At 40.9% G+C, this 27001-nt stretch overlaps 1 protein-coding gene across 1 annotated transcript in view; it reads right to left on the minus strand.

Moving 5' to 3' along the window:
* Positions 1–27001, minus strand: part of CPNE4 (copine IV) — a 192940-nt gene that overhangs the window by 115338 nt on the left and 50601 nt on the right. Inside the window, exon 2 of the mRNA XM_010562021.1 lies at positions 1095–1274. Within this exon, the coding sequence (XP_010560323.1) occupies positions 1095–1274 (180 nt within the window). The remainder of the gene's footprint in view (positions 1–1094; positions 1275–27001) is intronic.

Raw genomic sequence — 27001 nt, forward strand, 5'->3', positions numbered from 1 at the left:
CCACCAAGTGGTCCATCCATCAAATCCATGTCTCTCCAATTTAGAGACAAGGATGTCGTGTGGTACAGCATCAAACGCTTTGCACAAGTCCAGGTAGATGACATCCATTGCTCTTCCCTTATCCACCAATGCTGTAACCCTGTTGTAGAAGGCCACCAGATTTGTCAGGCACAATTTGCCCTTAGTGAAGCCACATTGGCTGTCACCAATCATCATCTTATTTTCCACATGCCCTAGCATAGTTTCCAGGAGGATCCACTCCATGATCTTGCCAGGCACAGAGGTAAGACTGATTGGCCTGTAGTTCCCCGGGTCTTCCTTTTTTCCCTTTTTAAAAATAGGACACTGTAGTGCGCTACCAGTCAGCAATATAGAATTCACTGCAGACCAGGCTCTGACAACCTCTAGATATCAATCCTGTGGGTAGGACTCATCAGCCTTAAGTTCAGTCATCTTAAAAGTTAGGTATCTACTCTAAGCCAGCTGTCTAGACTCTCTTGATAAGTGATGGAGAAAGACAGGTATCTCCTGAAGACAATTTATCCTAATCTATGGTGGGTGTCTTAGGTGGAATGAATCAACTGCTGGAACGGTCTGATTCTCTCCACTGAACTAAAGATGGAAATCAGAAGAGTAACTTAGTCTAGACACCTAACTTTTGGATGACTGAGAGTCAGGGAAATGAATCCAACCCTATGTCTCTATTTGCCACATCACCAGGCACTACCCTATGTGAATAAAGTGTATTTGTAAATGTTTCTTGGACTTGGAACTTGCTTTAAATCCCATATAACATTAGGAACAATAATTTTCTCCCAAATCAGTCTATTTCTCAACACTGGTGTAATGAGCCTGGGCTCTTACTGTACAAGGCCAATGACTGACACTCAGTTTCCTATAGCACTGCCTGACTTGAAGCTATACTACAACAGTAAATCAAACCAGCAGAAGTTCTTAATTATCCTGTTCAAAGCACCGATTAAGAATTTTGTCATGAATGACAAATCTCACCCGTCAGTCACTTAACAAAGCGATACATTTCATATATATACAAAAGATGAGCGATGAGGGGGAAAACCGTCAGTGATACCTACTTGTCCAAGAGTGCACTCCATGCCACCAAGAAAATCTGCTTCCTTCAGCCCATTGTGATTGCTGCTAATGTCATGGACTTCAAACCGCAACCGCTGCACCTCTTCAAAATAGAAGTCCACCGTGAACAGCTTCGAGAAGATGGGATTTATACAGGTTCGAATCACTTCTGTTCTGTCAACCTGCCAAATGGAAAAGAGGTCATATGAATGGTTTCTCTTTCTACCAGTGATGGACTACAATGAGCTCCTGAAACACAGTTTTCTCATTTGTCAGGACTGACAGCTGTGACTGTGGCCACGGACACTACCATTTCTATGGGCAGCAGCAGCTGCTGTTTCTGCACAGGGCTGGCCACATGCAGAAGATAAGACCAAGTTCCCTTGCCTCTCTGTTCCAGCAAGTCTTTGGCAGATATTGGTAGGAACACGGGGCACAGCCTACAGCTTCCTTCACAGGGTGAGCAATCACTGCCCCTGTTGCGTATACTAGATCAGTCAGGTGGCAGAGTCAGGAGCTGTGCATAGGCAAAACAACTGTCTTGTGCTGGACTAATAACTGGGAAATTAACTATAGAGTAGCTACAGAATTTACACATCCAGCAGTACCCATCCATCACTACAAAACAGCAGCACAGCGATACAGTTTTATCAAACTAAATGGAAAAGCAAGCAAAAACCCCAGTAATTACTCATTTTGGACAACTTGCATGATTAAAGAGTGGAGAACTGGATCCACAACAAACAACTTTTCTTAAAAAATATATCAATTTTTCCACCTCACTAACTTTCAAGAATCTGATGGATTATACACTGCTTATCCCTACCTCTGAGCTTTACAATTGCTAAAGAAACACCATCAAATCTAAATTGCTATTTCTTCAAAAAAGTGCTTATAGAGTACCTTCTAGTTCTCTTAAAATGCAGTACTTGGGTTTCCTATTTTTGAAGTAGGCCTTTGCTACTTTTCATTATGATGCATTATTGGTGACACCGTAAGAAATAAAGCAATTTCCTTTTTTTCCACTCTCTTTGTTCTGGCACAGAAAAAAACCTAATAATTCTGCAAGATTAAAGGAACTGATCCTAAAATGAAGTAGGACTTGGGCACATCAGTCACTAGACAGGAGGTGGCTCATGTGCCATGGAAAAGACAAATTAAATTGCTCAGAGGAAAAGTGATGAGATCCTTTGTCTGATTCCTGATCAGGAACATCTGTTGCACAAAAAATGACAGCCACTTGCTTCACTTTTCAGAGTTTATAATGCATTAGCCTTGCGAGTAGTTGTCAGCAAGGACACAAAGAGTCAAGCCAATCAAAAGCATGGGGGGGAGGAGGGGGAGGTATGAAAAAAAAGCAGCTCCTGGTAGCACAGATTTATTTTAGTGCTCATCAAAGGTGTCAGGTTGACAGCTCTAACAGCTGAAATTCTTTTGCTAATCATCAAACAGATGCTACCAGTCATCAAACAGATGCAAACCAGTACTACCACTGCTGTCTTCTCACACAGCTGTGTCAATGTGCTCTGACTATGCCAAGAGCAGACCATCACAAAAAGAAAGCAGCTTTACTTACAAATTCAATTCTTAATCTCTTTGCTTAGACTAGCTAAAAATGATGGTTCTGATAACAGTGATGCAAAGCATAATAAGAATAACATAGGTAAGAAAGGATACCAGCTACCTTCATTCAGGTACTTAGTCTATCTCAAAAATTTTTTGGTCTCCACTTGCAATCAGTGTGACTTGAAATCACCATTACTGCTACAACATGAAATACTCCCAATGTCAGATGACCAGTCAGTTCAATGGGATGTCCCTGAGATCTCTTCTAAGTGGAAAAGGATTCTATCCACTTGCAGAAGAGCAGTCATCTCATGAAATAGAGCATCAGGAGACTCAATAATTGAAACATTTAAATGACCAGTTTTAAATTTTTCTTCATAGCCACAGCAATCTCCTAAACTCATTCCTTGTATGTATATAAACTTAATTTAATGGCATCATCTTAAACGCATCATTGGTACGGCAGATCTCCTCAGGCAGTAACTGAAGTTTCTCTGTTATTGTTTCTCCTCATCTCTACTTTGCTGCTGGAATGTGGGGAAATAGTTCTCCACTGTGAAATGCAGCAAGATTTACACCTGTGCTCAACACAGGTTAAATACGTGACTGTTCAAGGGAATGAAGTGCCTTAAGATGGAGGCACAGGTCTATACATGGGGACATTAAGAATTTCAGTTTCATATAGCGATAAGACACTGTTTGCTTTTTTCCAGCCTGTGATTGACAGACACAGTACTGAAATATAGCCATTTCACTGAATTTCCCCAGTCTTCCCACATTACTGAGATGATATATCAAGCCAGCATGTCAGAGCATGGGACTAGGTGAGAAAAATCTGTATCAAAAGAAGCAATGCCAACAGCTCCACAAGTGATACAAAATTCTTCATGCCTCTCTCAGCAGTCAGCAACATGCAATAGCATTAGCCCTATTAGTCTACCTTGTCTCCAGTCTGCTTTGTCAGCGTTATTTCATAGTTACCCTACTCTTTGGCTAGAAAGTCTGGCAGGGTCCTCAGCATGAGAATCCCAGCTCCACTCCCTTGCTTTGATTACTGTGCAGCAGGGCTAAGCACTGATAACCAGCTGGAGTGACTCATGATGAAGCAGCAGTGGTGAACAGAACAGTTCGATAAATTCACTAACTCATGGAACGCTCTAGATTAAAAGATGCTATATAAATACAAGGTATAATCTCCATTTGACTTCTGCCACTTATTAGAGGCTGTTCTTTCTTGAGTCTTCCTCCTCTCATATTCAACTGTAAAGCCTTAACGCTCTCTTTAGAAATGCTGGATGAGCGTGAAACCTTAAAGAAAACTGGTGAGAATACTATTGCTAGGTGCAGTTTCATGCTGATAATCATCTAGGTCATGAACTACAGTGCTGCAGACACTTAAAAAAAAAAAGGCTGACTTGTTTTTGACCACAACAACCTACCCCAATACCTGCAGGACCTGTTTCATTTCAAGCAAAATCTGGTGTCATGTTCCGTGCTAACCTGAAACACAGGTCCATAGCAGTCTGACAAGATGTTGACCTCATGCCACATGTTCTTAATCCCACTGTCACCCAAAATCAATAACAGCACTTCCACTTGTGTGGATGATGAAGGCTCAAATGCTTCAAGAAAACACAGTTCAGCTTTGCCCAGCCTCATCAACTGAACATTCAGAAAGTTAGAACTTCTTAGCTTGAATGCTCTCCAAAACACAATGAAGAACACCAGCAACCACATTAAATCTCCATTACTTTTGCAGAAGAGAGCTTTTAAGTCCAACAACAGTATGTTATAAGCAAGTGGAACTTACACTTTTGGTCTCGTTACAGAAAACACCAAACTCTTGGGCAACCTAATCCTGAAGGCAGGTAGATTTCTCAACAGGACATGGACAGGGGTCATGCCCACAGCTTTAGGATTTGCTGATGCCTGACATATGAGCCATCTGTTATTTCTGGACTTTGCTAGAACAAGGAATTTCTCCAACTTATTAAAGCAGAACAAATTTTCAAAAGAAACAATTGACAGCTACATGCACCTTTGGGCTGTACCAACAGTTAAAACTGACCTTAAAAAGAGCAGTGCTTCAGCTGACACCACGATCCGAACATCTGCTTCATGATACAGCTTTACCTGCACTTTCCCTTCAAGGACAATTTATACAGAGAAAAGGACTTGCATCTTCACCTCCTGGGATGGACTCACGCTGCTTTCCTTCTTCATCACTTTAGGCCCATGTCACTCCACAGAAGGTGGCACCCTGCTGAGCAGCCAGGATTACTTGGCAGGCCCATCTGGATGCAGCCACCCTGCGAGCTTCTCTTTGGGGAGCTACGAATGACATACAAACACCAAAGTAGGCCTCCACAGCGTAAAGCACCATCTCAACAGCAGGAACTAAAATATAGAAAAGAAAAGGACTTCTTGCTTTGGGCCTTCTGAACCCTCTCGTCAAACCCAGAGGAAGCTGGAAGCTGGGTTTGAAAGTTGTTTTCTCTCTGTACCGCTCACCATGGATGGACAGTTAGCAGAATTGTTTGCCTGCTTTCCTGTTGACCCACCATCACTGCTGAAGAACTGCAAAACCTCCTTTGCAGTCAGATAGCATCAAATTAAAGGAAGCTCAAAAGACAGATAAACAAATAGTAAAATTCAGGCTTCTTATGCTGTTTGCATCTTTTGTCTGTGAGCTACTAAAAAGCAGTCAGCTTTGCAGAACTGTGATAAACATGGTAATTTCAGTGAGGAAACAATTCCCCATCCTAGCTAACATTTCACTGACAAAGAAGTAATTCCATTGTTAAACTACGGGCTGAGGATCTCCTCTCTATCTTCCACCACTAGTTGAAAAGTGAAGTTGAGGAAAAAGAGCCAGCCTGAGGGGGATTTTTTTTAATTCTTCTATCAAAATTAGATTAAATATAAACTATTGTATATGCAAGGATGAACAAGGATTCTGTAGAAGCTTACTGTCACCTGGTATCTAAGGCTTTCAAGTGATCATAAACCAAGCTTTCTCAGTATGCCTTTGAGTACCAGGGAAAAGGAGAATTTTCTACAGGACCTGAAGCTCTGCACCTCAAGGCTGTGCTTCAGAGTTTAGCACAGATCAGCTGTGTGGAGAACTCAGTGTCCCACACAGATAACTGGTCCCTATCTGCTCTCCACTGTATTTCTAGCAAACACATAACTAGCACAAAAGCAACACATTTTCAGTGGTTCTTACTTGACAACTTTGAGGTGAAGACCAGCCAAAAGTCAAAGGGCCACAGAGAAGTCACTGTCTTCTCACCGAAAGGACAATTCTTTGGGGGAATTTTTAATCAGGTTCATGAAATAGCATGGCAATGCTATAGTCAATAATGATACAGCTGTCTCATAAACTAAGGAAAATCTTCGGTCTACAGAACTATGGTCTGAAAATTTATAATGGTGCTGCACTTCCTTAAGTGTTTTTTAAAACTGGTTAAAAAGCCACGAACATACAAATTCTATTAAATAGAGAGCGGGTGCTGCTATTCAGCCCAAAGCATGCTTTTTGTGGCTGTTACATTTTTAGCAAGTTCTTAGCCCAACAAATAAACCCACTGTTCCCTATACATTGTACAGGCCAACAAGGGAAAACCAACAGGCTGTATTTTCAGTAGAAATCATTATAAAATGCTGATTAAAGCGAGAAGAATCACATTTGTCAGCTGAGATGACAAAATGCACAGAGGTGAAGGGGTAGCATTATTTTTAGGTCATCTGAATTTTAACAAGACTGAAAATTTCCATGATACAGTACCTCACATGAAAATTTGATACCAAACAGAAATCAATTTACACTTTGCTTGGTGGCTCCTGAGAAAGTTATTAATAATTTTTTTTTATTATTAACAGTGCTTTCACACCATCACATCTCTATCCCACAAATGAAAAGTCATTGCAAAGGTGACCATAATTTACAGCCCTTGTTTTCAGTTTAACTGATGTCTGAAAACAGTGAAAAGAAACCAATAGGTCTTCAACTCTTTTTAGGCTGCAGAGTTCAAAGCTAAGCATAATCTTGTCGATGTCGGCAAAAACCTTTTGGCCACAGGTTCACTGGAAGAGAAGCATTTAACATGAATGGTCTGGAAAGTATCTGCAAGTAGTTTCTTTTATTTATGTGATATAAATATTAGACAGCTTGTAAACCTCCAAGTCACAACCATGAAGACCTGCTTTCAAGCACTGGAAAAACTAATACATAGAAACAGCCCAGGCCTCAAGGGGCTCCAGTCTAAACAATTGGAATTACAGTAAAACAAGCATTACTATTTCTTAGTTGGAAAGATCTTCATTAAGAAAGCCCGCTTCTCTGTTCAGGGCCACTGACTGTCCTTTGCTTAATTCCTTTTAATTTCTCTGTTATTTTTCATTGCTCTGAAGCAGAAAACAGATAATTTATAATATTTACTATGCATAAATCCTTTGAGAAGTTCCTGGATGGAGTTTGCCTTATGTGCTCATAGCTTTTACAAGAAGAGAGAAATATGACTGTGGATAGCTATTTGCATATAGTTTATCTCATCCACTTAGAAACACAATGCTATATAGTTACAATAGCCACTGCACAGATGAGCACTCAGTATTTGCATTCGAGGACCTATACTGTTCCTTGGCAGACTCGCAGTCAGTACAGATTTTAGAGTCTCATCTGAGCAACCCAAGCTCTCAAACTTAGAAAACCTGCAAAAAACCATGGGTGCAATACAGTGCTAACTACTTGTGGCAAATCATGGTAATGTCATTCAGGAGCTGAACAGGGAGCTCATTTCAGCTGGGATAGGAAAGAGTGATGCTCAATCCCTACTATGAAGAAAGCAGGTCCTAAACTGGTTGGGAACCCTTGTTCCAAGGGAATCCCCAGGTTTATGGAACAAAAGACATCTCTGGGGAAGCTACAAGACTCCCCTTCAGCTTTAGGACCATGTGCAGCTGTCATCATCGACCTCCTTGGTAAGTCTAGGCTTTCTAGGTTGCATAAAGATACTGGAAAGACAAAGGTATCCCTCCCACTCACTGTCATTTAGGAAAGCTCAGATATGAGAGAAAAAAAGCAAGTGGTCAACTAATGCATTAATGCATAGTCACACTGTCCCTGAATGCACTAGATACCTGCTTTTAGTTTAGTCTCCTCTGGAAAGAAATACTTTCATTTCATTCAAATAGGTCTGGGAATTACGGGATACCAAGTCTTCTCAGCCTAATGCCATGGAACCCAAATCTTTCGGGCATGAGTGATAATTTTTAGTCACTGTATAGACTGCAATGAAAGCAAACAGATTAAAACTGTTACTTTATTGGGAGAATTTCATGTAACCCCCTTGGATCTCTAATTACTTTCCTGATGACATTGCTGATGGGACTCCATCTGCATTTGTCAGTGCTGGGAGACCTGTTCTGCCATGATTCTGTGACCATTTTAGTTGGATGACATTGACACAATCTGTGTAGATTCTGACACACTACTTCCTACCAACAATATTTTAAACAAGCCCCCCCCCCCAATAAAAACATAAAAAGCATGTAAAATATTAAAAACACCACATAAAAATATGAAATATTATCATGTTAGTACTAATGTCAATTAATTTATATTGAGATATTCATGTATAATATTAAAATATTAAATTGCACTTTAATGTTGGTTTTTTTTTTTTTACAAAGGACTAAAAGGCTAATTTGGCCTAGCGGTAAATTGCAGAGCATCTAATGTATGCACAGCCAGTAAAAAACTACACCTAGCACATGTGGTTGTATCACAGGGGATGTTGTGTCCCTATAAGTACAGAGATGATCAGGCATTTTCCAGGGAAAGAGTGTGGCACTAGAACATGAATGTAGGTTAAACAAGAAGTTTGGAGGCTTTGTCAGCCACAGAGGTTTGATGAAACTTTTGCCTGGAAAGGTTTGAAAATAACCCAGCTGCTGCTCTTCCTGGACATCAGAGGTTCAGACAAAGGTCTCTGCTCTGTCTGATTCAGACCAGAAACGCTAACTTTGGTCCCTCACACCACCAGGGACCATCTTAGCCACCAGGCTACTGGCTATTTCACACGGCTCCCTCTGCATTCTGTTTTCTATAAATTATAGAATACTCACTGTCCCAGAGAAGCAGACTGCAACCATGTCCCACCACACGACTTCATCTTTCCTGACCCTAAGAAATGCCTTAAAATGACACATACAGTCTTCAGTTTGCTTGACACATGAATGCAGTGCCATAGTGCTGGTGGTGGGGGAACGCTGGCTGACCCCCAACACCAGTGCCGGTCCCACCACGCGGTGCGTAAGGTCAGGAAGGGTCACAGCAGTGCCTCTGGGTCACGCTGTAGTCATATGTTCGAGTTACGGCCTAACTGTGATGATACTGCTCAATTTAGGGTTAAACACAATGCATTGTCCTTTAGGGATGACCATTACTCAATAGTTTCACTATGTAGGCCTGGTTACTTTGTATAAACGATGCAGGCTTTGCCAGCCAGCATACCCTTGAAGAAGGAACTGAAGACTGACAAAAAGGAAACATCCTGCCCCAGAAGGCACCGGATGATTGCCAAAGCAGCATGAACTAGGGGAAAAGTAAAGGTGGCAGGGGAGATCACGACCACTGACTCAATTCAAGACCTAAAAGACTTACACCCCCCCACCCCACCTCCTTGAGCATGCGCTGTAGAATAAAAGAACACTGTACTTTTAATTCGAAGCAGAAAAAACCTTAGCCCAATAGAAACGGTGGCAGATAAGCGACTACTGGTAATGATTTTGGGGAAGGACTTTGGAAAATAAGTGGGTGAATCTAAAAGTGTATAAATTGCTTGCTTAACTACAGGGACTACAGGGTGTGCTAGCTTTGTGGAATTACCACCTAGCACCCATCTTTGTGCAAATATGATATAAATAATGCCTCTCCTGAGTGTATGATTATTGGCTCGTTGCATGCCGGGAAACGAATCCGCTTTTCGGACAACAACGCTGTGCTCATGTAAAAGTGAGTCCCAACTGCCAGACGTATGCACACATGTCACTGGCTAATCCCCGACCTGTTCTGGCCTCCTGAACTAGTCACTGTCTCAGCTCGGCTGCCGGTGCTGCGCTGACTCTTCTCCATCTGCTGGCTTGTTAAAGGGAAGCACTAAAGGGCAGAGGGGTTGGTGAACTGCTGAACTGGGACCAGCTCCCAGAGGAAGCTCCTCACCTGGAAAGGAGGAAACCCCAGACTGTGTCATCTGCAAAAGCTTTCACTTACTGCCTGGCCAGTCCAGGCTCAGGGATGGTAAGGAAAACACGTATGGCAATTTTAATTTGCCTCCTGTGCATTAAGATTTGGCATAAAGCACGGAATAGCAAAGAACTCCAGCCCTGAAATTTTAACTGAGGACAAAAATTAAATGCTGCAGCTTCTCTAAGCCTAATTGCAGAACTTCTTCTGTATGTAAAAACTGTAAAACATAAACGTTTTTACAACTATTGACCTTGGGTTATAAAGGATGACACTTTTTGCACCAGCTGCTGTACTGTGAATATTCAAGCCAGTTTTGAAAAGCCAGTTGCAGAACATTTCAGTGAACCTGAAAAGCACAATGTCTCTTCAGAGCACATCATTAACGCAGCGTAAATTAAGGCCTTTCCAATGAACAATAGTTAAGTGGACTGAACACTGAGAGGACGATGATAACGTAGTGAGATAGCAGTAACTGCCTTTTCTAGAGGATATTTTACATTTCCTTACATTTAAAACGGGAACACTTGTAATTCTGAACTTTTGTGCGTAATATTTTGAGTCCTCCTAGAGATCAGAAGCACAAGTCTGAAGAGAGAAAGTCACTTCAGGTATGCATAAAAGATGGCGACAACTTCTTGATGAGCAGCTAAACTTGCTGCAAAGCAGCACAAGGATTTAATCTCACCTGGAGCCTCCAGGGTAGGTCCCCCAGGGTGCTCAGGGATCTCTGTGTCTTTTGACCTCTGCTATCACTGCCCTGGGTAGTGCTCATGCCTCAGCAGAGAGGACTGTGCAAGCCCTCTCATCTGTATCCCTCCTTAAGCCATGAAGTTGTCCTCATAATTAGCTATGAGCTATCACTCAGAGGTGACCTAACACAATACCCTCTCCGGCACCCAAAAAACGTAGGCTTACATTTCCAAATAACTAGTTGCTTTAAAGCCTTGACTTTTATAGCAGTGTTTACTGTTTTACCTAACTTGAGGTATGCACAGTACTTTGGAGTGTAGTATCAGTCTGTGAGACAGAGCCAGCACTCCCCAATGGGAGCTACCACTTAGTATAAATGCTATGCCAGACCTCTGATGCTCTTCAGCTGAGGGGAGTGTATGGCTCCATCTTCATATAGAAGCCCCTGCGCTGATGACGTGCTGTGATCATAGTGTCATTGACAGGAGATTTTCCAAAGGTGCCTGAGGACCCCTCCCTTTGCATCTCCAAAATCTGTTTGCTCCCCTTCCAGAATTGTTTTGACCAGATTTCTCTTCAATGTGAATCACCACTGTCCCTCTGATTTTACTGCCAGCTGCCATATACAGCATATTACAACAGCTCAAGGGCTACCTTTCTGCATTAACATCTGGCTGAAATGGATGAGCATGAGTTAAAGTTTTAAAAAAAGACTGAACAGCCACACACACACTCTCCTAGTGAGGAAGCCCAGCAAACTCCCTGAGGTTCCCTTTGCACAAGGCCAGCAGCTGCAGGAGACAATATTCTGGAGGCCACCGCTTCCAGTATGACCATGGCCATGGACCAAGTTGTGTTTTGGAGCAGGCAGCAGTAAGAGTGCTGCACTCATGTCTGCACCACCTTACCTCCTGCAGAGTCATTAAATAGAGATAAGCAATGATTATGCTACGCCTGCTAGAGGGTTCGGACAGTAAATGGAATTATTCACGTCAAAGCCCTTTATCTTATTCTGGTAAGACCTTCAGAGCCTTAACAATCATATAAAATTGGCAGCTATAGAAACTTTGGTATTAAAAGAGTGCCGCTTCTGAGGTAGTCAACACATTCTGACCCAGCTGTAAGTACTGCAGAAGAACCTCATAGAAATTGCTTGGTGGCAGGAGGTATCCATGTGCTGTGATCCCTGCATATTTAACAAGCACTCAGCAAACATCAACACAAGTGGATAATGACCTGCATCAGCTCATGGGATAAGGTGCTGTAACCCACTCAGATGTGATTACACTTGCATAAGAAAAAAGATAATTCATTTTTTCACTGGAAACTCTTGAATGATACCTCAAAGCTGAGCCCTGAAGCCAGGATGCTAATTCTTCCTTTACTTTATATGCCAAATACAGACATTCAAAGACTATGATGACTGCCATTTATTATTCCCCAACCTTCATTTGATGTTGAGAGCTTCAATCCAATCTTCTTAATGTATGTGTCCCTGAGGACACAGGCTTTTTTGTAGAGGACAAGACCAATCCTTCGAAGTGGCAACAAAAATATTCACATATTACACCATTTAGCTCTACTCTTGACTAGCCACAAAATGCTAGTAAGCAGTACAGTGCCTGGCAGCAGTCTGAAAGTCAGAGCACTATGCAGCCATTTGAAAGCTCTTCAGCCATATATTCTCTACACAGTTTCCCCCACAGATTAGAAAGTGAGCTTTGGGAATACAGGTCTTCACTGATGGAGTTTCAATTTCATTGTTATTTGGTTGCTCATTTTTAGTCTGCTTGTAGGGACAAACACAGTTTTGTTGTTTATTTTTGTGCAAGAAGGGATAGGTTTTTATCAAGTTATGTATGAATTACTTGACTGCTTTTCCCCATACAGATGATATTTTAATGTCTCCTGATCAGCTAAATTTTAAGTTCTTTAGAAGTTCTTTAAAAGGGAATTTTTCTTTTAATATTCTTTTGAGTCACAATGCAATGCATGACCTTGCCTGCACAACAGCAACAAAAAATGCTACAATATTACTGGGTTTTGGAATATGATTTAAAATGTGCCAAGTACCTTAAGGTTGCTTTTTTCAGATGCCATTGCTTGGGAATCCTTAGTTCATTACCAGAATACTGTACTCACACCATTAGATTCTGCTGCAGCACTGGACTACAAAGAAATGAATTCAAACTTACTCTAATCAGGATGCAAAGTATTTGCTAATTCCACCTTTCATTACTCCAAAACTGACTTCCAGAATTAATTTTCACTATTAGCACCTTTAGGTAATCTCACATCCTGGGCACTGGGCTTCCACAGCAATTACAGACATCTTTCTTCTTTGCCTGATGTACTGGAGGGCGATAGATTTAGAAGTTCGACATTTGTGTTGTAGTGCCAGCCCATTCAAACAAAAGGGCAGATGTTTGCTGCTGCTGAGCAGCAATTAAGCCTGCAAAGAGGCCTTTAGAAGAGTGCATGGTAGCACAGGACTGATCAGGAGAGAAATCCAGCATCATACCATTTCTCAGGAACTTACAGGTAATTCAAAACAGAAAAATTAAGTGATGGGATGATCCTTTGCTCACTGAATATCAGTGGGACTACATCATACTAAGTAGGAAATCTACACTGCTTCAGTAATTTGCTCTTTAATTAACTGACTATAAATAGTGATTTGATAACTTATACTGAGAAACATCTCCTGCCTCATACACTCAGGTAAGTTAAGCATAACTAATATGGATTCTCATATGGGTTAATGAGTTATGTCAATTGATACAGGCCTAATCAAGTTGTAGTTTAAGAAATTCATTTGCTAACGAAGTGCTCATAATTAAAGATTTATTAATTTACTTTAGTGTTGTAATTCAATTGCTAAATCAATTATATCATCAAGGCATTAGCAGCAGGAAGGCAATGCACTATTATGCAAGATACACACCACTTTACCAGGCTTTGCCGAATTCCTACCCCAGAAGTAACAATTTACAAGGCCCATTTAAACCAGATCGAGCCTTCCCAGACAATTGGGGAATTTGGATCACATGTTGGAATGACTTCCTAGAAAAATAACAGATTTCTTGTCACTCGTGTCCATTATAAGCAACTCTCATTCTTCCTTTTCTTTTACACATGCATCTTATTAAGCTTGTCAATGCGGTTGCCATTTGCTGAAACCATAGCAGCCCAACAGCTCGATCTACTACCCAGGAACAGCAGTGGAAGCCTTTCTGTGAACTGCTACAAAACCCAGGAAAATAGAATATGACATTACTTGGTTTTCAGCCCAATTACATCCACAAGCACACATTCTGGCATTGAATAGTACACAACTAACTGATTAGAAGTAGAGAACAAGTTTAGCTGAGCTGTACTACAGTTTCGCAGACGGCATCCTATCAGACTCCTCACTCGGGAGCTCTTTGGTTGGCACTACTCTTGAAGGATCTCAGTGAGTTACAGTTCCTGTATTTATCTGAGAATATCTATTCCAAAATGATTTCTGGAAAACAAAAGCCTGGTAGACATGCATGCTACCCAAAGATATAAAAGCTGAGTCTGACATGACTACAATTTTCCCTTCCCTGAGAATGACTGCAGCCAGGGATATGCTACATATGGGGACCTTTTTTTACTACATCTGACTTGCCTACACAACCACTTTGAGCAGTAAGCAGCCCAAAGCTGCCTCCTGTAATGGCTGCCGGCTTTCCTGGAAAGCGTTATGACTTTCAGTTGCTTGTAAATAATGTTTGACATGTCCACATACGTCAGATATATATAGCACACACACACACGTATCAGTCCATCTTACATTCACTGCGAGTTATAAAATTGGTTGATACATGCATAGCTGTGAAGCAGGTTCAAATGTACAGAGCATACCAAATCCACCCCTGGTACACCTCTTGGCAACAGCAGGATGCTAAGTGTTGAGTTTTTCAGCTAGTGAGCACAAGATTCGATCACAAAAGACAAGTGTTAATCTTGCAGATACTTCCATTAAGTGAAAGTAGTCCACATTATCTACTCCTCTTTCCTACTATCCTGTTCTACACGTTGCAAATACAGGCTTAGTGGTGTAACTTATACATGCTCCATAATGATTCAATATTATTCTGCCGATTGTATTACTTTAGAGCTGGAATTTTCAAGGGAGTTGGTTTCTCAAAAGTTTTAGCACATTGCTATTTGAGGCCATAGGGACAGAAATATTAAGAAGTTCCCTTGTGCACAGGAGAGCTTTGAGCTCAGAAAGGTTTCCCTCATCTGTGATATATACTCTTCAGCAGCTGATTTGCTACTTTATCAGGTGCCTTAGCAGATGCAAGACAGTACAGAGAGTTATGTCATGTCTTAACAAAATAACTTTGAATGTCTTCAAAAATTCATTTGCTGTGAAGAAAAAAACCCCAATTCAGCACTTACACCTGCATTTCCAAAAGCACCCTAATTATATCAATTCATTAAATACGTCATTCCATTTCAGAGGGTGGTTTCATTATTCTTGGTTCGAGAGAGAAGATTCTAACATTATTTAGCAATGTTTTTAGAGTGGTCCCTCAATTTTAATTTTTTTTTCCCAAACTTCATTTTATATGTCTATGTTGTTATAATTAACCAATTTCCCAACTCTGCACGTTCTCTCTTTATTTCCCAACTAATCCCATTGTCCTTCAGATCCTGTCAGTCAGAGCTATTATTACTTCCCGCTTTATAGCACGGGCTTCAGATGTGCAATACAGAGGCAAATCAGGCCCCAGACCAGCAACAAGCTAATTAAACCTTTACTTACTAACTCAATCTGAAAAGGTGTTAATAATTTCATTGCTTGAACAAAATTCACTTCAAGGCTTCCCGTCTTATTTAGGTCATAAGCTTAAGAAAACACAAGTCTAATAGCATGAAGAGAAGAGCCTAAGACAAGGTACATTCAATCACAGTGAAATTATACCTGCCAATTTCTTTCTTCATCTCCTTACAGCACACCATGAGGGGAAGGGAGTTTGGGATTTTTATACCGGCATATGAATGATACATAAAAGATCACTGACTACTTTAAAGACAAACCATTTCCCAATGCAGAATCTGTATATTCCACCATGAGGTATTTCAGCCCGGGCACTCAGGGGTTTTAACTTACGACGAAACAGCCAACAGACAGAGCACAACGTCCTGTGGAAGATACTGCCTATTAGGAGAGCTATACAAGAAACCTAGGCCAAAAGTATCACGGAATAGCTAAGACTAAGCAACCTTCAAGTAAACCCTATGGAACTCACACTAAGTCCCATGAAACCGCAGATGCTAATGGCCACAATCAATAAGCAGTGTCAGCAGGATTTGGTCTTCTTGGTAGACTTTAATACTTAGCTATGACTGAAGCTATGAAGAAGCACCTTGTAGCAAGGCAAATTTTGATGGAGACTTGCCCAGGCTTAGTTCAGGGCTGCCCTTCTGAGGCTCATATTAAGGCTGGTTTTAGGTACAGGCAGACACGTAGGCATGAGAAAACACAGCTGCAAAATGAGAACACTGCCCAGGCTGCTCTGACTTAGAGACTAGAGGCAAAATGTTCAGCACACCCAAGCCGTTACAGCATGCTGAGGACCATGTAGCAAGATCCCAGTTCTCACTCAGTTTACATGCACAGCCCAGCTGGAAGGGTCGCTCAGAAGGAGACAGTCATGCCCAAGGCTGTTCATGGCCTTCAAACTTCCCCACCCCTGGCTCTGGTACCACCTGCCCTGGGGGACCACTGCAATGGAACTTGCTTAATTAGTTACTAAGTAATTCATAAGCCAGGTTGTCTTCATGCATGGCGTGGGAAAATTTAATTTTGCTGATACTGCTGAAAAGCTATGAGCTGCCTCTGGGATGAAACACATCACAGGGACATTTTGGCTAAAGTGTCCTACATTTTATCCACCTTAAAAAAATAGAAAAAAACTGAATGCAACTAAATATGATCAAATATTTTCTTGTCCCAAGAAGGCTGGACTCACATTTGGCAGTAAGGCTCTCCTGGCCTCAGCTTTCAGCGACAGTAAACCTGTTCCAAACCAAAGACAGCTCTGAGTGGATTTCAGTTCTTGCTCAGTGTATCTGAGGTCTGTCCTGGTTTCAGCTGGGATAGAGTTAACTGTCTTCCTAGTAGCTGGTAGGTGCAATGTTTTGAGTTCAGTATGAGAAGAATGTTGATAACACTGATGTTTTCAGTTGTTGCTAAGTAGTGTTTAGACTAAAGTCAAGGATTTTTCAGCTTCTCATGCCCAGCCAGTGAGAAAGCTGGAGGGGCACAAGAAGTTGGGAGGAGACACAGCCAGGGCACCTGACCCAAACTGGCCAATGGTGTATTCCATACCATGTGATGTCCCATCTAGTTTAGGAACTGCGAAGTGGGAGCAGGGAATCACCGCTCGGGGACTAGCTGGGTGTCGGTCGGCGGATGGTGAGCAATTGCCCTGCGCATCATTTGTACATTCCAATCCCTTCATTATTGCTGTTGTCATTTTATTAGTGTTATCATCATCATTATTAGTTTTTTTCTTTTCTGTTCTATTAAACCGTTCTTATCTCAATCCATGGGTTTTGCTTCTTTTCCCAATTTTCTCCCCCATCCCACTGGGGGGGGCGGGAGGGGAGTGAGTGAGCAGCTGCGTGGTGCTTAGTTGCTGGCTGGGGTTAAACCATGACAGGTCTTTACATGATACCAGTAATTTCGAAGTCAACAAAACTCAAATATGCATTTTCATGTCTTGCTAAACAATGGAAATGGAAAACAATGGAAACCAGTAGCGCTGCTGTTACGTATCTGCAGTGTGAAATGCAGTCAAGTTTTTTTTTTGCATAAAATAGAAGATGTTTTCTAAACTGGCCTTTCAGCATAGTAATATGCTAATATATTTCAGGCATGCTGTTTTTCAATTGATATATTCAGAAAGTTTATCAAATGCTTCCATCAAAAAAAAAATAATTCTAATACCTGCTCTCCACATATCTCCTCTACAACTTCCTTTGACAAGACTTCTTTTCAATACCTTCTCTGCGCATCATGGCATTTTCTATTAACAAGCTAATGTGAAAACGAGAAACGTAAATAATGCTTGATGGAAGTTTATCTTTAGACCTGGAATACTCTAGAAAATTGTTCCTGTTGTGCAGGTTTAGGCAGAAGAGAAAACACATTCTTGCATTCTGTTCCAATTTAAGAGACTTACAACAATGCACTTATTCTTTTCCTGAACTGACAGTCCAACCCCAAAACATGTAATGGTTGAGACAGGATGCTCTCAGTAGTAGTTTCATCTCAGAGCCTTTTGCTCACCACATGCTGGGCTCATTAGGCTAAATTTAAACAAAGAAGAGATGGGTTCAGGCACACTGCACGTATCCTCATTGAGGTGTACTTTTGTGAAAACCCCCATCAGGCTGCCACCTACCCAACCAACCCAGGAGTTAGGTATTCTCTGGTATGGTGCAGCAAATCCTTTAGCACCTTCCAATGACTGACAAAGTCAAAAGAAAACTCTCCCTGTAGCGACAAGAGGGATCTTGGCTGAAACACACAGTGGAAACGAGGAGCAGTGTATCAGGGCACGACTTGATCCTATTAATGTAAGAGTACTGCCTGTGCGTAAATATCACCAGTAGAGCCCTTAGGCCATTTATCACTGATGGGACACTGATAGGTTGCTCCACATGTGTAAGAAGTCCAGCCTGTCATCCATTCCCTATCAGTCTGTTGTGTGCTTGGAGTTCCAGTTACCAGCCCTGAAACACACTTAAACATGCTGCACTAAATGACTCATCCCAACATGGCGCTTCAGCCCAGGACATTTGAGCCAACTCTCCTTGCATACTGAGAAACAAAACCAGGAACTGCTTGCTGCCAGGTTGAAGCAGTGGCATTAGTGGTCTAGCAGAGTGACATACCATGAGATGGGGACAAGACAGGTGAATAGCTAGCATGGCTAGAGGAGAATAAAGGCTAGGGAACAGTGACAGCAGTAGGAGGAAGCTCCCATGATACAATCAGGAGTGGAACATCGTTCATCCTGCTATCTTATTGCCATTCCTGCAGAATAAAAAGACAGTGTTATGAAAGAGTAATTATGACACACTGGTCTCTTCAGCTTCAACTGGAGAGAACCAGGTGAAGTAGATACCAGCCATGACAAAACATGTTAATATTGAGATACAATAGAGACATAACTGGTCTTTGAACAATCTGCATCTCCAGAAGGCTAACTTGTTTTAAATTAACAGCTACACTTTCCAATAAATTCCTGCTGTTCTTTTTTGATAGGACAATTCTTCCATTTAATCAGAAGAAAGCAGCTCAAGGAGAATGCCTTTCTTTATCTAGACATGTTGAAAAACAGGAAGAAAATAGTACAATCAATTAATTATTCATTGAGATTGACTCCTATGGTCTTTACCCCTCTTTTCTTTGCCTACTTCAATTTTCTACCTTTGCTTTTATTTTATCGATAGTAAAGGATGGCTTCATATTTCTACCAGTTAGCAGATTTTATTTTGTCTCTAACATCACTTCCTGCATTTGCACAAAGCAAATCCCTTAGAACTAAATGTATTTAACACTGTTCTTTCATTTCAGGCATCTTTGTTTCAGGGTGTATCCATTGAGATATGTGCAGTCTGATTTTTAAGGCTGCTGTGCTCCCAGTGCTCCAACTGATTCCAGCAAGGACTGTAAGTGCTCAGCACTTTTGAAGGTCACATCTAAAGCAGTGAGTAGTGGGACAGCCACAACGCAGCCTGGAGGTTTCCCACAACAGAATTAAGCTCCTCTGAGGCGTGGGAGAGCACAGAGGAAGGAAAAGCAAAGAGGATTGCATGGAATTTATCCTAGGAGTTACGCAAAGTTGTGCTGGGATGCTGCTGAGAGTGATAGGAGGAAGGTGGACCAGGGAATTGGTAAATGCATTGAAAACTTAGTTGCAATGACCTTTTCCATCCTTTCCAGTGTTGCCAATTGTCTTGATTTTGCTGCAAGTATCATGAGTTTTGGCACCTCTTGTAAAGATCCCAAATGACAAAATATTAGTCATAACTAAAGTTCTTTTCTTCATGTTTTTGGGAAAAGTTCTGAAATATAAGGAGAATTATCTAGTAATTTGAAAACTAGATGACAGCAAGCAACTAAAATGGAGCTAACATTGACTTTTCTTAATTTCTTTCTTTTTTAATGATCTCACAAGCTGGGAGAGTTGATGCAATGCCCTTAAATATGTGAAGTTGGCCTTGTCAACCTTTGTAATCCCTGCTGTAATGACAGGATTGATTGGGTCACATGTAGAGAACGAGTCCAGGATTTCATGCTTTTAGATTTTGGTATCCTGGGTTTGAATCTCTGGCATAAACTGCCAAAGCCGAGCATCCCACTTGGCCCTGTGAGCTACAATATCTAGGACAAGCATGAAACCATTAGTGAAAATTCAAATACAGAGCTAGCAGTCATTATAGCTACAGAGTCCTGCTAATACATGTTTATGTATTAGGGCCTCCTCATTATAATTCAAATGGATTTAATGCTAGCTACCAACAAATCTGCTGAAAGTTGCATGCAACCATCAGGATGCCATTAGTGATCTAATCCATAGCAGTCTGATGGTTAATGAGCCTTTTGGAATGTAAATCACTTATCTCAATTTCAGAATCAGTTTTGGTGCAGGGAGGGGCAATCTTTGGCTAATCCAGCTCAGCATTAGAAAAAGTTGGGTTTTTTCCATTAGCTATGAAAGATTGCAGAGAAACCTAAGTGTTAATCTAATATGTGAAAACATGGCTGTACAGGCTGCCACCACAAATTTTTTAAGGGACAGGTGTGCCTAAAGACAGAGGCCAGCTCAGAAAGGAACATTTTGGCCATGATCCCATTAGGGATAATGAGCTGTGATCCTCATGAAGCAAACTGATTTGATGGATCAGCTAGAAGGACCCACAATTTTCCAGAATGAATATAGGTATATGTAACGCTTATGAAAAACAAACAAACAAACAAACAAACAAACAAAAAAAACCAAAACCCAAAACAACCCACTTTGAATCAAAAACCATAAAACAAGACACATGAATGATAAACCCAAGCAATCTGCTTCTTTGTTTCTCCCCGTTGTCCCAGTTTAGCCTGTATTTTGTCTTCCTAATCATAGACTCTTCAAGGCAAGAACTAGCTCTTCTAAGATATGGTGGGGATGTTCCTATAATCTAATTTAGCAGCAGACTATTTCACCACAGGCACTGATATAACAGGGGTGGGGAGATTTAAGAAGGACATCTGTGTAGCTGTGCCCATGTCAGCTGATGTGGAAATGCAGATCACACACACCAGTGATAACATGGCCTAAAGCTGTTTCATACTGCTCCCTGCCAGTAAATCCCTGTTTGATATATCAATATTCAGAACCCATGTAAATCCACAATGCAGAAAGATGGCTTTCAAACATTGCTAAACTTTTCAGTGTTTCTACAAATACTACAAGAACAGATTTGCTGTCATATCTTTTTCCAAAAATATCCTTTTTTATTCATGTGCTGCTCTATTTATTCCAGGAAAATTGTTTATTAGTGTATATATGAAATCTTCCAGACCTTGCAAGGCTCATCAGAAACTAAGTTTTCACGGAACAGTAGGTAGTGCTACTAGTTTAACCCTGATTCAATAAAGCATTTACACGTCTCCTTTCATGTAGGCACAGAAGTCTCCCCACTTTTAATGGATGACCAGACTGCAAAAAAGTAATGAAGCACCTAAGTGTTTTGTGAATTGGAGCACTTCATAATACTTTAGTTACGTAGCAATGTAACTCCCAAGTGTCATCTCTGCTAACAGTTACAATATTGCTATTTAAATTACACATGGGTCCAGTTTTAATTAGTCATTGCTAGGTGGAATTTTAAAAACCTCTCTGAAACAACAAAGACCTAACAATTATCTCAATAGTTCAAATCAAGTTTATTTTTGCTTGCTACAGTTATAATTGGGCCTTCAGTTAGTAATGAATGCTACAGACAACAGCACAAATATTTTCCTAAATGTTCAAGCATTGTTCAGTCTAACAGGAAAGCTTTGCTGTTGCTTATTTTCAGACACACAACATTTGGGGCAAAAACTACTGCAGAGAGGCAGGGTGTGTGAACCCTGGCTTCAGCACTCCAACTAGTATGGTCTATGAGGCAGAGAAACTCAAAAAGACCTGGGCATCCCTGAGAGGTAGCAGGCCTGCTTTTTGTGGCATTTCTTTGAAGGACTGCCATAAACGTACTCAGTTATACAAGAAAAAAAACACAGATAAACCACTACATATTTTCTCAGCAGTAGAAGCTACAGTTCTTGACATCTGCTGCTACTCCATATGGAGGCAACTGGATTTTTAATCTCAACCTTTAAAAAAAACTTTTAAAATCTCTCACCTGTATTCTAGAAATACTGTAACACCCTACATGGAATTGGCATCAAGCAGAATATCTTTCAGCATCTGTCTTAATCAGGACACCCCATGTTACCGAAAAGGGGCAGTGATTTCATTCCTTTATCTTCTGCAGGGAACACTTGTATTTTTAAATGCAATTTCTTAATTGTAATGCAGCATGGAATTACTGCTAAGGCAAAGGCAAAAGCAAAAAAACCCCATCTAATTACAAATTCTTCAGAGCATTATCTTGGATTTTCTCCCCCTGCAACATAAACCCACCGCACTGTACACCCAAACTCCTAATATATCGCTGATCTTTTCACAACATGACATAGCTCTGTAAACAACTAGTTTCAGAAAAAGAATTTGGAAGGCAGGGGTCAAGTTATTTTTTAGAAGGTAGCTTATGTAAAAAGCTCCAAATGAAAGTGTACTTTGCAGTTTTCCTCAGCTATAAACCCAATCGCAGAATGAAAAAGAAAGGAAAAAAAGCCAGTATCTCTAGAAATAATCAGCAGCTTTCTGGAGTGAGTGTTTTTCTCATGCTACTCAATTGTTGAGATGTTCCTGGGTTAAAAACTGAAATCCAAACTTGTGCTAGCGAAGCTTGGACAAAGCCTTGGATGCATTAGGGAAAATGGCACAGGGTCTGTCCACTCCAGATTTCAAAATCTAAGTTTAAACTGTGCTTAGATTCCAATTCCTATGGATAAAATGTCACATAGGTGATTGCTATGGTGAATCATCCAGAGGCTTGAGATTCAGAGGGAAGGGACCACTTTGACATTACCTGTGCAGATGTACTCCCTAGAGTTACAACAACAAAATTGAGAAACTAATAGAGTGCCCGTGTTAGATACCACATAGTCTCTTCTGAGACACTTTTTTGCTTCTGTAGTTACCTATGAAGACAGCAATACCAAAAATATAGCATGGAAAAAAGCTGCCAGAAGATCTAAAGGGGCAAAAAGTCTAGCATGCATTGTTGGCTTGTGATGGTGGCAGACTATTTACTGTCTACTCTAGTAATTTGAAAATCTGAATCTTCCAGGAAAGGCACTGCTCATCTCACGAGAAGGTCTGAAGTCTTTGTGAAATATTCTGAAGGGCAAAATATTCCCACATGACACATTTTGTTAAAAGAAGTGGGAGTTATTTCAAGGTGGTATAAAGTGCCATGGAAGGCTTGTCAGGTGGCATATGGAAAATTTAAGCAGCATGTGCAGGAGTGCACATATGGTTGGGAGGCTCTCAGCAGCACTAGGAGAAGTGGCCAACAAGCAGCAAGTTGGTATCTCTGACACTGCACCGATCAGTTACAAAAGACTTGTTTAACCTGGCTTTAGGTGTATCCTGTGACAAACAGCAAAACAAACCATCAGGATCATACAGCACTCTTTTGTTCACAGCAGATGTACGTTACAACAGAGGTAGCTCAGTGAACATATATCCAATCCAGCATACGCTCTCCCGCACCTACAGTCCTGCTGGCTGAAAGGAGGAAGGTGCTTTTCAAACACGGACTGGTTTTAACAGTGTTTCATAAAACTCCTGAAGAGCAGGGGGGCTGAACACTCTCCTCCTGAGTACTAAACAGCTACCCACACCTTCTGTCAACTACATCTGTTATTGCCAACCATATCGTCAACACCTCTATTTGCAACTTAACACATTTTTAATTCGTATCACTTCCAAACACTGTGCACACACTACTATCCCCACCTGCTTCCCCAAAACTCAACCACACGCAACTTATGAAAGCGTTTCATGTGAAAGAGAGAACCAGATTCTTGGGCAGCCTGGGATGGAGGCCACAAAGACCTGGGCTCCTTTACCTGTGCTCCAAGCTGGCTAGCTGTAAGCCAGTTCTCATCAAGAAATCCAGCCTCTACCTTAAGGGATTTACAAAGTCTCTGACTGACAAATGCTGAGAAGCTATACAAAAGAAAGCATTACCCGATATTTGCCCTGTTTTCAGTACCTTTCTTCCGTGCAACCATAGCTGGCCACTGTAGGAGACAAGCAGCTGAAATAGATAATAAACCTGTGGTCAGACACTGGTCATTTCTTTGTAGGATCTCTCAGTGGCATAAGGCTGTGGTAGCTAAATCTCTTTGGAAAAAGGAAGGCAGAATCTGAGCGTGTCCCATCAAATCCTGACTGGTCCATAGGGCTCTGGGAAGCCCAGAGACAGAAGGACATGCACTGACATTAGGGAGGAAGATTGTCCACCCCTTCTAAGCTGCAGGCCTACGCGGAACACTTCCACCACAGGCTTTACTTCTCACAAAGAAATAACAGCAGAGAGAAGTCAGGAGAGGCAGAAGAGCTGCTGTAAATCCATATGCACGTGGAAGCATATTTAGATGCATCTCTAGATTTTCACACATGTAGAATCTGCTCTGAAATCTGTTTTCCTGAACAACTGCTAAGAGAAGTGATATTAGCCATCCAATATAGCACTTGCTAATTATACATACTGTTTACCAACATTGCATCTAAACATTGAAATTTTCTTCACATTTTTTCTTTATGGTTGGAGCATCCTATTCCCTGGATACACATGTACTTTAGTAAGTGTCCACATAATATGAAGGAATTACAGGAGGGGAAGAGTGGCATAGTAAGATACCAAAACAAAACCACATCACTGCTCAGTAACATGCTCAAGAGCAGACGATGACTGTCCTAAAGAAGTGGTAGTAAACCATAAACCTCCTTATTGTTCGGTGGATGTGTAGGCCACTTGCACTAAAACCAAGACCATTCGGTTTGTTTTATGTTTTAAATGGCTGTCTGTGTTGACTTTGCAAACACAAGGACCTTATTCAATCTTGTGTTAAGATTCCCTTTTCTGCTTTAAGAGTAATGTCTTGTCTCATGGTGGTAAGGGGAAAATAAGCCCATCGTGCACATACTAAGCATACAATCATAAAGTTAATGTCAGCAAATTATAAAATATTGCTCCTTGCCCTCATTAATCTTCAAGGAAGATGAGAAAAAATATTTGCATAAGTCATTTAGCCACAATGATTTACTCTGATGCATATCATCAGTTAGGGAAAGAAATAGACCTAAATGTAGATGTGAACACCATGAGCATCATAGGCACCGAGAGACAGCGCCAGAATTAAATGGGGTGTTTAGCTTTTGATGAAGTAATTCAAACAAAAGCCAGAATTGCTCTAGATTATAAAACACTCCTGGAAAAGCTATACCTCAGAAAACGTGTGGTGTAGCTACCATGAGCTTCTGATTTCTCTGCAACAGAGCCATCCCATTCAGCATGGAGAATTTTGCCTCCATTAACCTAAGATACACATGAGTACGTTGTGAAATAATAAGCAAGAGTTATTAGAACTAAAGAGGAACTCTGAGGGAATCTGTCCTTACTTTACCTTCCTCCTGACTCCAAATACTATTCCTGTAAGAATTTCTTCCATTGGACTGTTCCTGGTAAACAAGGAGAAAATTCTGTTTAATGCAGTACTACACAGTCACAAAATGCTTATCATTGTAAGGGGAAAAAAATCCTCCACCGCTTAGCCTGATAGAAACACAAAAAACTGAATCTCTCCAGAAGCTTTAAGAAAATGTAATATGGAATACAAGGCTGTTTTAAGAAAAATGAGAACAGCCTCAATATAACTCAGGTTTACACAGGTATTGGGCTAGGGAGCTACCAAAAGTGACTGATATTTTCTAGTCTGTATTTATCAAATGATAACTGAAAGGCTTTTTTACACAATTTCTTTAAAAATATATGTACATATATAATATATATATGCTTTCAGAAATAGGTACTTTAGTCATATCTACAAATGACTTGAGCACTTCAGTCACAGGAGAAAGTATTCTGTACCTGTGAACGAGATCATCCTCATCTATTTTCCTTCTTTAATATTTCTATCCAAATCTACATTCTTTCTTACAGGGATAAACCTCACTGCAGTGTCCTTACACGGTGCAGGTTATCAGCCTTCCCAGGCTCAATTCATGCAACGCATTTGCATGTTAGTCAGAAATGTATTTGAGATGCCAACAGAGCTCCAGATTCTGGTCTTTGTCGTTCAAGTGTGCTATGATCTCCCCTTGAAAGATTTCCAGGAATTTTCAGAATCATTCAGAGAAGCATACATCAGTTTAGACAATAACTAAGAAGTAAGCAAAACACAGAGGGAAACAAAGCCAAGCTTTCTCAGGGGGCTCAAAACCTTTTACCTATTTTTTTCCATGCAATCATTCATCTCTCAGTGCTATTCACATCTTACTTATCCCATGCCAAGGGAGGAGAATTACACAGAAATAGCAAGCTGCCTAGTCCACCATCACCACCCCTGTCTGAAGCAAGATATGGCTCCTCTTCTCCTCCCACCCCATCACATCCAAATGCAAAGGACAGCAAGGTAACAAAATACATGTAAACCTCTTCAGCTTCAAGGAATCAAAGGCAGGGTGGCAGGGAGAGGAGGAGAGAGGCATTTTCCCTCACTCTTCCAATCTAGCAAAGGTACTACCTGACTCCCACAGTGTTTCCATCAGCTGCCAGAAATCTCTCACATATCTGACAGTTATAAGAGATATTAAGTATCAGTGTGTTACCAAACTTCGAAGTACTGATTACTGATTTTTCCATAACAGTAACAGGGGTTTAATAAAAAAGAAATATTCTTGGTATTTAGGTTCTTGATAAGCCAGTGTCATATTTGTTACTACAGATTTCAAGAGGATTTTGTGCCCAAGAGAAAAGATTTCCCAGTTTTGGAACTGTGAATGACTGAGAGAAACTAAAAGGGGAAATATAATGAAAAATTTTGTAAATAAAACTACTTTTCTGTGAGAGCTAAAGGGAGAAACGTTATTCCCTCTCCTTCCATCCCCCTCCCATTGCAGGAGGAAATTGATTTAACCTCATTTACCCCTCTCTAGGAAGAAATCATTCAGCTATGAGCCTCCC

This window comes from Haliaeetus leucocephalus, unplaced genomic scaffold (genome assembly GCF_000737465.1).
Source record: "Haliaeetus leucocephalus isolate CR32 unplaced genomic scaffold, Haliaeetus_leucocephalus-4.0 Scaffold153, whole genome shotgun sequence".
In the NCBI taxonomy this organism is placed as follows: Eukaryota; Metazoa; Chordata; class Aves; order Accipitriformes; family Accipitridae; genus Haliaeetus; species Haliaeetus leucocephalus.